This window comes from Rhinopithecus roxellana, chromosome 21 (genome assembly GCF_007565055.1).
Source record: "Rhinopithecus roxellana isolate Shanxi Qingling chromosome 21, ASM756505v1, whole genome shotgun sequence".
NCBI classification, from domain to species: Eukaryota; Metazoa; Chordata; class Mammalia; order Primates; family Cercopithecidae; genus Rhinopithecus; species Rhinopithecus roxellana.
In genome coordinates, this window is record NC_044569.1 from 23,492,727 (window position 1) to 23,506,891 (window position 14,165).

A 14,165-nucleotide genomic window follows, 5' to 3' on the forward strand; every position below is an offset into this window, starting at 1 on the left:
TACAGGCTTGAAATGCAACTGCTGTGATAAGTGATAAGGGAACACACTGATGATTTAGATTGAATAGGGAGGGTTATATTGTTTTCTAGGGCACGGCTGAAAAAGACTTATTCCATCAACCCCCTTGCAGTCAGAAAGACCCTTAACCCTCAGAACTTCACTGACACAACCCATATTTTCTTTCCATAACTGGCCCACTTTTCCCTTTGCACCAAAGCCAGCTACCTAGCTTCAGGGAGAGAATTGGACTGAGGATTATAAGGAAACATCCACGTTGTATGTGGGCTGAGAGAGGAAAGCGGGAGTATCGGAGGTTGCCGGGTTTGCTACTCTCATTCCTCTTCCTCCTCTGCCCATCACTTGGACTTGGAAAGAGCTCTGAAAGGTGGGGAATAATCAGCTCATGTGATTCTCCCACTGCAGAGAGCCTCTGAGTGTTATAGCCAGGGGCCACAGGGTGGCGCCCTGTTCCTCAAGGAAGCACGTGCCTCTTTGCACTGCCTTGCGGATAGTCCAGTCAAGTGCAGTAAGAGGTGGGAGTGGGGAGTGTAAATGGAGTAGTCTCTAACTATCCAAACAGGAAGGTGGTTTTTTTTTTTCTCTTTCCTGGCATGAAGATAATCAAATCATTTCAATAGTGAATTATGAAAATGAATGATAATGGTTTTATCTGTTATAGAAATATAATCAGACTTTAGCCATGTAAATCATAAAACATAGAGATAACAATATGCATATTGTTCCTAGAGCATTTTGTAAAATTATGTTTGTCATATTCTCTTTGAAGAGTTATCACTCAATATTTTATTTCTGTCTTGTAAGGCCTGAAATCTGTGTGCTGCCTTGACATCTATGGGCTTCTCAGGGCCTCAGAGGCCTGGCCATGCAGTCCCCTGCTCTTGTCAGATATGTGCACCCTGTTCACCCACTGAGCAGGAAACCTCCTCCTCCTTCTAAGTTCCCCTATCAGCCAGTCAGTGCTACCCCACCTGGGTCTCAACCTGGCTCACTGCCCTCCAGCCTGGAAACTTATTCAAACAAGCCTGTCACATCTGGAGGATCCAGGAATTGCCTCTTCCTCTTGTTATTGCAAAGCCTGCCTTCCACAGCCCCTGCTGATTCACTCTATTCCCAAATGCAACTCTCCTGTGACCCTGCATGGCATGCGGTGACCTCCCTCCTTGAGCTGTGAGCAGATGTGACTAATAAACTGCTGCCAGTTTCATCTGTCCAGCGTCTCATGCTATGTGTCTGGTTGTCTCCTACTATTTAGTGGGGGAGATCCCTCCATCACCAACAAGGTGAATATGAGATGATCAAAACAACTACACTTCAGCGAAAGGTCCACCCTCCCAAATAATAACTCCATGTCTTTTGTGAAATTGCACTAAGACATTTCCTTTACACTGTGTAGTGTTTCTTGTAAGCAGCCACAAAGTGAGTTCCATTTAGAATTGAATTCTAGGGAAAAAAGTTTATCTCACCTCTTCAGAGATGTTTACTGAACACCTTCTTTGCATTGGACATTTTATATAGATTATTTAATCCTCAGGGATAATAAACCCATGAGGAATCTGAGACTCAGAAGTAACTCGAACAAGTTCTTGTAGCTGGCAATGAGGTAGAATGTGGATCCAATGTCTGGTAACGCCAAAAACTGGAACATTACTCAAACAAGCCTGGTACCTCCAGAAGAGCCATGGGTAATCTCTTCCTCTTGTAATCATGAAACTTGCCTATATCAGCTCCTACCAGAAGGGCAGCTGTCAGAATAGTGCAGGAAGAGTAGGGACCAGAAACCTGTCTCTCTTTAACATGAAGTCTGATTTCTTTGGCTGTGTTATCCCATCTGAAAAGTGGGACTTGGAAACTTCCGGCACCAAAAGCACATCATCCTGGACCCAGGGATGAGCATCCTGGGATACAGACCTCAGGTCAGGTGCATCTGGGTGCTATGAACTCTGGAAGCATTGCTGCTCCCTCCAGGAGTCCTGAATGGAGGTCCTGAGAGCCTTCACTCCTCCTATGCATCAATCAATGGGAACTCTAAGGCTCTTGCATCCCTCTTCTCAAAGAGGGCTGCAGGGCCACAATTGCAAAGGAGAAGTCCAAAGCAGGGGGTGGTTTAGAGACTGAGAAAATGCAGGCTGTACCCGCATGAGGCACCCCTCAAGAAGCTGATGCGCTTCGGCATGTGAAAGATGGCCTTTCCTTTCCTGACCTGAAGCTTCTGTGTTGAAGGAGATGGAGGGGGCAGAGGACTGGAGGGAGGTTTCCAGTCCTGTGGGCTGGCTGCACAAGCTGACGTTAATCTGATACTCACAGGTCATAGCATGGACCATGCACACCTGATTGGCATATCTAGTGGCTGTTGGGGAATGCAGCATAAAATTCTTCTCCCACCTATACTAGTCTTGAACTCCTGTCCTCGTGATCCGCCCGCCTTGGCCTCCCAAAGTGCTGGGATTACAGGCATGAGCTATCGTGCCAGGCTGGAAGTAGTTTGCTTTCTCTAGCTACTTGCGACCAAGCATACAATGTTTTATCAGTGAATTCCTTACATATTGTCCTTGAAGGATTCTGGAGAGGATCCGGAACAGAGACAGATTCACTAGTTATCATCCCAAATTTAATGACAGGTTTGCCTGATAACTCCATTCATTGCTGTGCCAGGTATCAATTTGTTGTTTATCAGCTCCAAATCTACCTTTGTGGACTTTATGGTAGTAAAGCTGGATCCTATAACAAGAACTTGACTGACTGGCCCAGTGTTAGGCTTTGCCAGTAGAGGGAGCTGGAGAGACACTATAAGAAGATAGCAGTAGAAACGCACTTTCTGGATTCTGATCTGAGGATTATTCAATGTAGGCACTCAGCCCACTTGGTCATCTGTAGCCACATTCTCAGGGCATGCTTTCTCCACACAGTGGTCATTTCTGCCTTTGGTCAAGATGCAACTTCTGGCAACTATATTCCTACCAGACATTTGCTTCTACGGACCAGCCACAGCCTGCCCACACCCTCCAGCAAGGGCATATGGCTTCTTGTAAGCCAGCTTTGGCCATCTGGCAAGTTTCATAGCCACTGCAGACTGCATGTTCCTGTGGCAGCCACACCTTCAAAGAACTCTGACTATCAGCCTTGGGATATTCAGTCACATTAGTTTGCTCAGGTGTATATAATAAAATACCACAGTCTGGGTGTGGTGGCTCATGCCTGTAATCCCAGCACTTTGGGAGGCCGAGGTGGGCAGATCACCTGAGGTCAGGAGTTAAGAGACCATCCTGGCCAACATGGTGAAACCCCATCTCTACTAAAAATACAAAAACAAAAACAAAAACAAAAAAATTAACTGGGCATGGTGGCACCTGCCTATAGTCCCAGCTACTCAGCTGGCTGAGCCAGGAGAATCGCTTGAACCCAGGAGACAGAGGTTGCAGTGAACCAAGATCATGCCACTGCACTCCACCTTGGGCAACAGAGTGAGACACTGTCTCAGAAAATAAAAATAAAAATAAAATACCATAGACTGGGCAGTTTAAGCAACTGGCATTTCTTAGAGTTTTGGAGGCTGGGAAGTCCAAGATCAGGGTGCTAGGAGATTTGGTGTCTGATGAGGGCTCTATTCCTGGCTTGCAGAAGGCCACCTTCTAGCTATGTTCACATGGCAGGGAGAGCAATTTCTCTCTTCTTCTTCTTTTAATGCCACCAATTCCTTCAAGAGGGCCCAACCCTCCTGACTTTATTTTACCCCAACCAACTCCCAAAGGTCCTATCTCCAGATACTATAATCTTAGGGGTTAGGGCTTTTACATAAAAATTTTGTGAGGACATAATACAGTCCATAGCATATGTCTTTTCCTAAGTATCTAGCTCTTATTTTTTACCCTTACCCCAAGACATGAAATGACCATTTCTCTTTTGTACCTTCTATATCTGCTCCCATTACAGTGTTTTTTTAAAAAAATCTATTACTTAATAATTCTTTATATTAATTCTCTTCTCTTCAAATCTCTGATGTAGTTTCTGTTTGCAGAGTGAACACTGCCTAATATAACTGAATAAACAGCTTTCATACTATTATGAAAGAGTGTGGCAGAAGCTTGAAGTCCACAGTGCGGGTCTACCAAACACATTCTGGCTTGAGGGAATGCAGATATTAGAAAAACTACTCCACTAAAAACTGAAAATTCTGAGATTAATGCTGAACCAGACAGGACACTAGAACAAGTGGCATGAACTCACACTGTTTCAACAATCAATGGTAACTCTATTGATAAGCTAAAATCTGACAGGATATCAGGATATCTCCCATTCAACTTTGCTATCTGCAACACATTCAATCAAAGCACAAAAACATACATTTAGAAACCAAAGAGACCTTTCTAATTGCCTCCAAACTCTGTTACTTAATACTTCCCCTTAACCTCCTTCAAATTAATGGAGAAACTGACAATTCACTACTGAGGGACTAATGGCAGTTTCCAGGCAATGCCATATCAGGAGACTTTTTTCTTTTATAAGTTCCTTGAAATACAATACCAGGCATATTAATGTAATGCTTTTCACATTAAGGTCCACTGGGTTCTCCATACCCTTGGTCAGCAGATGCTCTACAACATGTATGTTTCATTGCTTACATTTGTCTTGGTAACAATCTAGACATTTTAATATAAGCATTGTCTTAGTCTGTTTTGCGTTGCTATACAGGAATACCTGAGTCTGGGTAGTTCATAAAGAAAGGAGGCTTATTTGGCTCATGTTCTGCAGACTATACAAGAGGTATGGCACTGGCATCCCCAGGCTTCTGGAGAGGGCTTTTGTGCTATGTCAAAAGACATTGAACCTTGGGAGGCAGAGGTTGCAGTGAACCTGCATTGAACCTGCAGGTTCAATGAGGAAAAGGTCAAAGGGGATGCAGGCATATGTGAAGAGGGACCAAATACGGGGGGAAACCTTACTTTATAACAACCCATTCTTGGAGGAACTAATTCATTCCATGAGAGCTAATTCTACCTCACTGACTACCAGGAGAACAGGACCAAGGCTTTCACAAGGAATCCACCTATATGACACAGACACCTCTCCCTAAGTAGAACACTGGCACACCAGGGACTAAATTGCAGTGTGGGTTTTGGTGGAGACAAAAATCCATACCCAAACCACAGCCAGTATATTTTGGATGATCTAGACATTCACTTTATAACTCAGTAGTCTTTAGAATTTAGGATTGTGCTGTTAGTAAGCAGTACTAATTTGTCTGAAGCAGATCCTGTAAAATGATTCATTAACTCAAAGGACTAACCAAATAATAGTCAAGAAGGTTTTAATTGTTTGAACAGAGAGAAGTGGTGGGAGAACTGAAAAGAGAATGTACTTGTGTAAATTGAATGTACCCAATAGGATAGGTACACCAGTCTCAAAAAAATTGGCACTAATGCAGTCACAGCACATTTGAAGTTAAAAATAGGAATTTACCTACAGCAAAATAGCACCAAAGATCACATACAGGGACACTCCACTTCATCATTTAGCCCAACGTTTCCTAGAGCGTGAACACTCCATTCCTTAAGTGTTATCACAATCAAATTAATTTTTCCTGACATTTATTCATTTCAATTAAACTCTTCTTCCATCACTGAATGAAACACCATCCAATTGTCTCATGACAATATTATTACTGCAGGGTGTGGCAGAAAAAAGCAGTTCTCTGGGAATGTGGTCATACCAACTGTAGTCTCAGTTCTTCCATGAATTCTTCATGGGACTCTGGGAAAATCACACAAACTACCTCTATTTCACATCCTCCCCTGCAAAATATAAGGAACAGCATCAACAATATGGTTCCTTCAAATGCTTACATTTTATGATGCTATCTTTGTTCCTTTAGCATTAATTAGCTGAAGCAAGTGTGCTTTGTTTTTGTTTTTTTTTTTTTTGTTTTTTAGGTTTTTTTTTTGTTTTTTGTTTTTTGTTTTTTTTTTTTTACACTTTCTCAAAAGCAGGTATGCTTGCTAGGAATCTCATGGAAGATTGAGAGGTGTGGCCGGCATATATGAAGTAACTAACTGTTGCTGGAGTATATGGTCAGTCACTGAAGGATACGTTGGAATTCCAGTGAGACTCTTTTTGTTTGTTTGTTTGAGACAGTCTCGTTCTGTTTCCCAGGCTGGAGTGAAGTGGCGCAATCTCAGCTCACTGCAACTTCCCGAGGTTCAAGCAGTTCTCCTTCTTCAGAGCCTCCTAGTAGCTGGGATCACAGACACCTGCCACCACGCCTGGCTAATTTTTGTATTTTCAGTAGATATGGGGTTTCAACATGTTGGCCAGGCTGGTCTCGAACTCCCGACCTCAGGTGATCCGCCTGCCTCGGCCTCCCAAAGTGCTGGGATTACAGGCATGAGCCACTGTGCCCCGCCCCGTGAGACTCTTTAAGGTGGAGTATTTGTTCATTTTATAACAAGGAATACAGAGATCTCAAACTACCCTAGGAAGCTCCAATTATGCCTGGACTCTACTTTCCTCCTGACAAGTGGAAGTATAATTTGGAGGCGCTGGTAGCTCAACCTGAGACTAGCCGAGGAGTGTGCCCTTCCTGAGGTCCACAAAGTCAGGAGCCAAGGGAGTCAGACAAAACTAGGTCAAGGTTGAGTCGGGAGTTGAGAACCAGCGGATACTACCCAGTACCAACTGAAGAGATGTGAAGTTAGGTATGAGGCAAGAAGACAGAAGATGAGGCTGAGGACAGTTTCTGAGGCACTGAATTATATACTCTGGAACATTATCAGTTACCTGTCGCCTCCCCAGTGGGCCGGGGGAAAGCTTCATGAGTGGGGAGCCTGTTCAGGCTCACTCTGAAATTGGGCTTCAGTTACTCTGAGAGATAGGTTTCCCTTTAGGGACCAGCATTTAAATTGTCCATACTCAGAAAATAAATACAATTAATCCTCATGAATATAGACTTGCAGACAAATTCCTTAACTAGGAAAACAGACCAGTTCCACATTTCATTGCATTATTCGAAAAATTAGATTTGCTCATTCTTAGATTCATCTTTGATTCTTCCTGCTCCCTCTTCCTTTCATGGTCCAAGAAGTGATGCAAAATTTATGTCCTGGGAATTCCTCAAGGCCATGTCCTCCTGTCCATTTCTCCTGCCTTCGCTTCATTTCAACTTTCCTCAACTCTCACCCATTCTGTGTCCCTAACATCTCACTGCAGGCAATGGTGCCCTTCTGCAATATACAACATGATGAAGCCAGAGGGATCTTTGTAAATACAAATATGACTATGTTTCTCCCTAGCTTAAAATCCTTTTGTGTTTTCCCATAGTCCACAAGGGAACGAAGAAACCCCACCAACAGAGTCCACATGGCACTTCATGACGTGGCCCTGTGGACACATCAGACGCTCTCTTGCAGTGCCTCATCCACACTATCTGAACCACTGCAGGCCTGGATACGTCATGGTTCTCATGGTGCTATCTTGTGCCTCATTGCACCTGCAAGCACTGCTTCCTACATGGGATATATCTGTGTTTACAACCAAACTCCCAGGGGCCAAATTATATCCTTTGTAAAGGTCTTCAAACCACCAGACATTTGCTGTAAGTTTCACAGAGGAGACAAGCATTTTTCATCATTTAATTTGTTTTGCTGGTCAAAGAGGAAAAGGAGTGGATGGACCAAGTGGGGCCCAAAGTCTGGATCTAGTTCTGACCAGCAAGGAGAAATTGATGCACAATGGAGAAGTGACCTTGGCATTTTCAACTGGCCGAGCAGGTAAGTTTGGGCACAGTTCAAATGTGAGTCTGTAGCCACTAGAGAGAGGGGTTTCAAAGTCATGGAGAAAAGATGGGGGCGAATCCTGCACCAAGACTTACTGAGGAGGGTTCTTGGGAACAGTTACTTTTAGGATTCCACAGGGAAATCACTGAGCGAGTTTTACAAAATACTGCGGCCTGGTTCCCTCCCCCAAGAGATCTTGACTTAATTGGTTTGGGGTGCAGAGTAGGAATGTGGATCTTTAAAAGCAGAATTCCCAAACTGAAGAGCTCTGCAAAAGCTGCCTGCAGGAGACATTATTTGAACTGAATTTTGAAAGACAAGCTTGTATGCCAGCAACCCCATGTATATGAATAGAGGATATGAAGGAATGTAAATAATTTGCTAAGGCTGTAAAGAAAAGAAGGGAGAAATCAAGACATTAAAAGGCTTACACTCCTTGCTCAATAGTTTGTAATTTATCTTTTTGGATAAGAGGATGTTATAAAGGATTTTAAACTGAGGTATAAAATAATTAGAATTGGAATGTTTACCTGAACTTCAGCGTAGGCAATAGGTTGGCATGGATCAGAACTGTAGGTAGGAAAATTAATTGTTTAGGAGAGACATGAGACATGATGGAGTTGAGAGCATGGATGGGAGGAACACAAAAGTGATAGAAATAACAGGACTTTTGATCATTTAGTTAAAAGAACTGGGGAGGGAAACACCCAGGTTTCGGAGAGATGTCCAGTAGTACACAGGTAACATCTATGGCTCGAGACAGGTTAGAGATTTTGAAGAAATAAAAGTTGAAACATGAACCTATGAATATAGTGGAGGTCATACAAGATCATATTACAGTGAAAAGAAGAGGGCTTAGAATGGCAGGAAAGGAATCAGGATACCAGGCAAAAGAGTCAGGAAAGAAGGGAAGGGTGCTCTGGACATCCTGGGAAGGTCAAAGAGGAAAGGACTAAATGTCGCCAACAGACAAAATCAAATAAGACCTGGGATGTATCTTTTGGCCAAGGCAATTAGAAGATGATTAGTATCCCCTTCAGGAGCAATTTCAGAGAATGTTTGGGTGGATGTCTAACTGCGGTGGAGTCAAAAGTCAGTTAACGGTGAAAAAAGGGCAACAGCCTATGGGTACACTTTTTATAAAGAAATTGACTGTGAATGGAAAAATGAAAAAGCCAGGTGGTAGCTACAAGGTATAAAAGGTAAAGAAAGCACATTTGTTTTTAGTATGTGAGATACTGAGCATATTTACATGCTAAGACTTTGCAAAACGGTGAAGAAATTAAGGATGTAGGAACGAAGGCTACTCATGCACTTATGTCCTGGGAAGGAGGAAGGAGGAGGTCTACTTCCTTCCTTAAAACAGAGGGTTAGGATAAGCTAAATCTAGTCAAGGGGACAGTTGGCCACTCCTCCATGGTGGGAGTAGAGTGGAAACCCTGGTGGTATTGATGTTTCAGATTAAGACCTTCCCTTCACCACCATTTGCCTTGAGACCCTGAGAAATAGTCCCTGTGTACTTTTTATCCCAATCATGTTCAGTCCAAGACGTGTTAGGGCTGAGATTTTTGAAAGATTTTCCAGAGTAAGAACCCTCTGAAAAGTAGGGGTTTAATATAAACCTGAAGTGGCAAAGATTACTTTTCAAAATTGTTCTGTAAGGTTCTAAACTTGAGTGTCCATGTCTATCTCTAATTCCTGTTTAGCCTGCCCAGTTCCTCTCTGGAAGCAGAACAGCACAGACTTTGGGATCTAGGATAACTGGGTTTGAACCAAAACTTGGTTCTTTGAACCTTTACACAGACACTGAGGAGCACTGTTTCATGAAAAATAGGGTTGAGAGTAGCATTCTTGTGCGTTCACTTTCAGCAAGATATTGCGAGGAATGCTTGCCACCAGATGGTATCACTGCAGTTTAAAAAAACAAAAACCTGGGATGTTAAATAGCAGAACTTTTATAATACTTTGTAATAAGCAGGAAAGCAGCCATCAGTCTTTTGAAAAATGCTGACTTTCTTGTTATCTCATACAAGTGTACATATATATATATACACACTTTAAGTTCTAGGGTACATGTGTACAGCATGCAGGTTTGTTACATAGGTATACATGTGCCATGTTGGTTTGCTGCACCCATCAACTCATCATTTACAACAAGTGTACTTTAAGAAAGCAATTAATTACACATTTGCATTTTTTTTTCTTTTGTAAAAGGCTACTGTTCCCTGCTATGCTGACCTTTTCTGTGATAAGAGGCTGTCAGTAGTGGAATGCCTAGCAAACGTTTTTGAAAAAAATACAATTGAATGCCTTTCAGGTAAATGTGCCTCTTTTCCATGAATGAGAAATGAACTGCTTTTTGAAAGAGTCTGGGGTCATCATTTTGAGAACCCCTCCTGGGGTATTTTTCCATAATTGTATGATTTTGTTGTTAAAAAAATGTTAAAATTCTCATATAAGAAAACTTTAAAAACTTGGAAATGTAGGTTTCTAACCTTCATAAAAATCTTCCAAAAAGAATAGTTTCGGTGGGCTTCAAATTGTTGAAATATAAAAATTAAATTATTATTATTTTTTTTGAGACGGAGTCTTGCTCTGTCGCCCAGGCTGGAGTGCAGTGGTGGGATCTCGGCTCACTGCAAGCTCCGCCTCCGGGTTCACGCCGTTCTCCTGCCTCAGCCTCCCCAGTAGCTGGGACTACAGGCACCCGCCACCATGCCCGGCTAATTTTTTGTATTTTTAGTAGAGACAGGGTTTCCGTGTTAGCCAGGATGGTCTCGATCTCCTGACCTCATGATCCGCCTGCCTCGGCCTCCCAAAGTGCTGGGATTACAAGCGTGAGCCACCACGCCCAGCCAAAACTTAAATTATTTTTAAAAACTGGTTTCAAGAGGATAGATTTTTACTAATTAGATTCCAATCAAATATCTTTGAGTGATTAGTATATGTACTGAAAATCAAATGTCAAGGTCTAGTAAGTACAACCAATGCTGTCTTTATTCCATTTAAATCAGTCCATTTCCTGAGACCTTTCCCCCCATCACTGCTGTCAATCCAAATTTAAATTTTATATGTTTTATAGCATTTAGAATACATTAGTATTGAGCACATTATTACGTATAAATTCATAGCGATCCATTGGGGATGCGTGTCAAAACTTGTGTTGATGGGTGTCACGCCAAAACAGCTTGGAAACTGCTGACTTTAGCAACTTTAACCTCTGATTTTGCCTTTAGTTAATTTTCAAAGTTAAGTCCTCACTTTGAGAGTGCTCTTGCACACACACACCCGAAACACGGATACTGAACATACTAACCCAGAAAAACAAACCAATCTCCTGTTGAGCAAAGCCTTCCACAACCACCCTCCAAGGACCAGTCACTGGCCCTCTCTCCGGTGCCCGCAGACATCCACACAGGCCCAAAGAATTAGGGGATTGCACAGGCCAGCGCAATTGAACGGTTCTGAGTCATCTGCCGGAAGCCTTGCCCTCAATCAAGGCGGACGTGAAGCATCCACAAAGGAGGAATAGTCGAAGCAGCGGCGGCGGCAGCGGAGGCAGCGGCGGCAGCGGAGGCAGCAGCGGCAGCAGCAGCAGGAGGTGGGGGCCTCTCCCAGGTACCAGGCGGGGCAGGCATGCAGGTGCCCAGGTTCCCGCGGCGGCCACCTCTTCCCTGGAGCGCAGGAGAGAGGGGGGAGAGAGGAAGGCCAAAGCAGGACTCAGAGCGAGGCAAAGGCGGGCAGGAACTAGGGGAATGACGGTGGGAGGCGGCCGGGAAAGAGAGTCGCGGGGCTGTGGGGGTCGCCCTGGCACCAGCCGGGGTCCCGAGCCCCACCGAGAGACCCGGCCCAGGCCGAGGGCCCGGCCCAGAGAGCTGGAGCGCGCAGACCCTCCCTGACTCGGAAGCTGCCCCTGGAGAGGGAGCGTCTGTTTCTCGGCCTGCGATTTGCTGCCTGGTGGGAGCGGCGGGTGACGCGAGCAGTGGGTTTGGAAGCGCCGGAAGCTCGGGCGCGAGCCGGGGTAGGGCGACTGGGAGGAGCCCCGGCTGCGAAGGAGGCTCGGGGAGCGCTGGCGGCCGGGCCTGGAATTTCCGGGGCGCCTGGGGTAGACCGAGGAGGCGCCGAGTCCCTGCTCCCCTGGCACCCATGCCTGCCCCTGTGCTTACAGCATATTGGTTGCACCTTCTCCTTCCCTCCTTGTCCCCTCCCTCCGTTCTTTCCATCCCTGCCTTCATTTTTCTGTATCTCTCATATTCCTTTCTTCATTGGTTGCTTCCTCTCAAACGGGATTTGGGAGGTGGGTGCTTCTTCACCTACGCCCCTCTCTGTCGCAGCCACCCACCGGCGTTACTTTAACCAATTCCTCACTTTCCAGACACTCTCAGTCCTCTGGCTGCTGCTCCACTCCTGAGACCTCCGCATTCCAAACGGCCTCACCCAGGGCTGCTCTCCTGGCCCCTCCAGCCCTGCCTCGGACTCAGCGTAGACCGCGCCCTCTTCCCTGGGTCCCCTCGGAGGGGCAGACTCGTCTTCCCAGTTCTGCCAGCACATCCTGATGGCTGGGTCGAAGTCTCCCTTCCGCGCGCTGGCTCTCTCTCCGTCGCCCTCCTCTGTCTCTTCCTTTTACTACTTCCGTATGTTGGAAATGCCCCAGAAATAGGTGGATTTCTTCTCTTGTGCCTCCACTAGATATTCTGCGTAGTTTCATCCATTTTCATGGTACCTCTCGGAATCGGGATGCTGGTGGCCTCAGGTCTCTGGCTCTAGACCGTCTACTCATCCCCAGTCCCTAATTGTGTTTACAAACATCCTTGGCTGTCTTTGTTACAGGTTTACCTGGTATGGTGTGTTCCACACATCTCAAATGAAACAAGTCATATTCCCCATTCCAACCTGACTCCTCATATAAAATTCCAATGGTTCATGACCCACCCTAAGTATGAATTTATAACAGCTAGGCACCTCGGGACCTGACCCTCCTGCTTTGTATCCCTGTGTGAGCTGTCACTCTGCCTGGCAATTCCAGCCCCCACTTCTCTATTTCAGAGAATCCCCAGCAGTCCCTGGCCCATGGACCACCGTGGCCTACCTGCCAGCTCCCCAACCTCTTTTCAGACCAAATACCGAGCCGGATCGTCTTTCCAAAGCCCCAGTGCACTCATATAAGACGTTTGTTTAGAAACCATGCATGACTTTCCAGACCATAATCTCAAGTTCAAACTCCTAAATGTGGCATAAGGATCCATCCTGTCTTACTACCACGTGGCTCACAGGAAACCATGGAAACCCACTCCAGGGACACCGCACAAACAATGCCCTTTGTCTTCCTGCCACATTCTTGGCACCTGCTAATTCCTCAGCCTATTATTTGCATCCCCCATTTCACCACCCATGGAATGCCTGCCCAGCTTTTATTTTTTATTTTTTTGATATGTGGTTTTAATACGTTTTATTACCTATGGAATAAATACAAAAGAACATTTAAAATGTGTATTAAATTATAAAGAACAGCAGTACAACCCATCACCCAGTTTAATAACTGGAATATTGTCATCGATGGAGGCCCTGCCTGTTTCCCGACTGATGACACCCTCCTCCCTCATCACATCCGCTTCCCTCTCCTCTGTATCCCCACCTTCCTGAGTTTCACGGTAATAACGACGTTGCTTTTCTTGACAGTTTCACTACGTACACATGCATCAAGAATGATTTAGTTTAGCCTGGTTTTGAACTTTATGTGTATGGAATAATACTGCATTACTCTGTGGCTTGCTCCTTTAATACATTATTTGTGGGAATTGTCCACGTCAAAAACTAGAAGAACTTATAGCTGTGGTTCTTTTAGTTTTTATTGGTCTGTATTCCATTATACTAATATACTACAATCCATTTATCCATTCTGTTTTTGATGGACATTTGGGTTGTTTCTTTTTTATTTAATAATAAAAAACTTTATACTTTAAGTTCTAGGGTACGAGCGCACAATGTGCAGGTTTGATACATAGGTATACATGAGCCATGTTGGTTTGCTGCACCCATCAACTCGTCATTTACATTAGGTATTTCTCCTAATGCTATTCCTCCCCCACACCTCCCCCCCCACCCCACAGGCACTGGTGTGTGATGTCCCTGCCCTGTGTCCAAGTGTTCTCATTGTTCATTTCCCACCTATGAGTGCTGTTTGCTTTTCTGTCTTTGTGATAATTTGCTGAGGATGATGGTTTCCAGCTTCATCCATGTCCCTGCAAAGGACACGAACTCATCGCTTTTTCATGGCTGCATAGTTTTCCATGGTGTATATGTGCCACATTTTCTGAATCCAGTCTATCATTGATGGACATTTGGGTTGGTTCCAAGTCTTTGCTATTGTGAATAGTG

At 44.6% G+C, this 14,165-nt stretch overlaps 2 protein-coding genes across 7 annotated transcripts in view; both read left to right on the forward strand.

Annotated features, from left to right (window-relative positions):
- The window catches only part of LOC104682234 (serpin B6-like), a 56,672-nt gene extending 45,388 nt beyond the window's left edge, over positions 1-11,284 (forward strand). Inside the window, exons 6-8 of one of the 3 annotated variants that reach the window (XR_004055652.1) lie at positions 7,333-7,781; positions 10,002-10,104; positions 11,194-11,222. Coding sequence is in view for 2 of the 3 variants with exons in the window: in XM_030925801.1 (XP_030781661.1) it covers positions 7,333-7,781; positions 11,194-11,245 (501 nt within the window). In the remaining variant the exon portion in view is untranslated. Of the gene's footprint in view, positions 1-7,332; positions 7,782-10,001; positions 10,159-11,193 lie in introns of those variants that run through there. The other 2 variants (XM_030925801.1, XM_030925802.1) reach the window with 2 other exon arrangements.
- Positions 11,234-14,165, forward strand: part of SERPINB8 (serpin family B member 8) — a 54,903-nt gene continuing 51,971 nt past the window's right edge. For 3 of the 4 annotated variants that reach the window (XM_030925807.1, XM_030925806.1, XM_030925804.1), the window contains exon 1: positions 11,265-11,388. The gene's annotated coding sequence lies outside the window, so the exon portion shown is untranslated. Of the gene's footprint in view, positions 11,406-14,165 lie in introns of all 4 variants that reach the window. The other variant, XM_030925805.1, reaches the window with a different exon arrangement.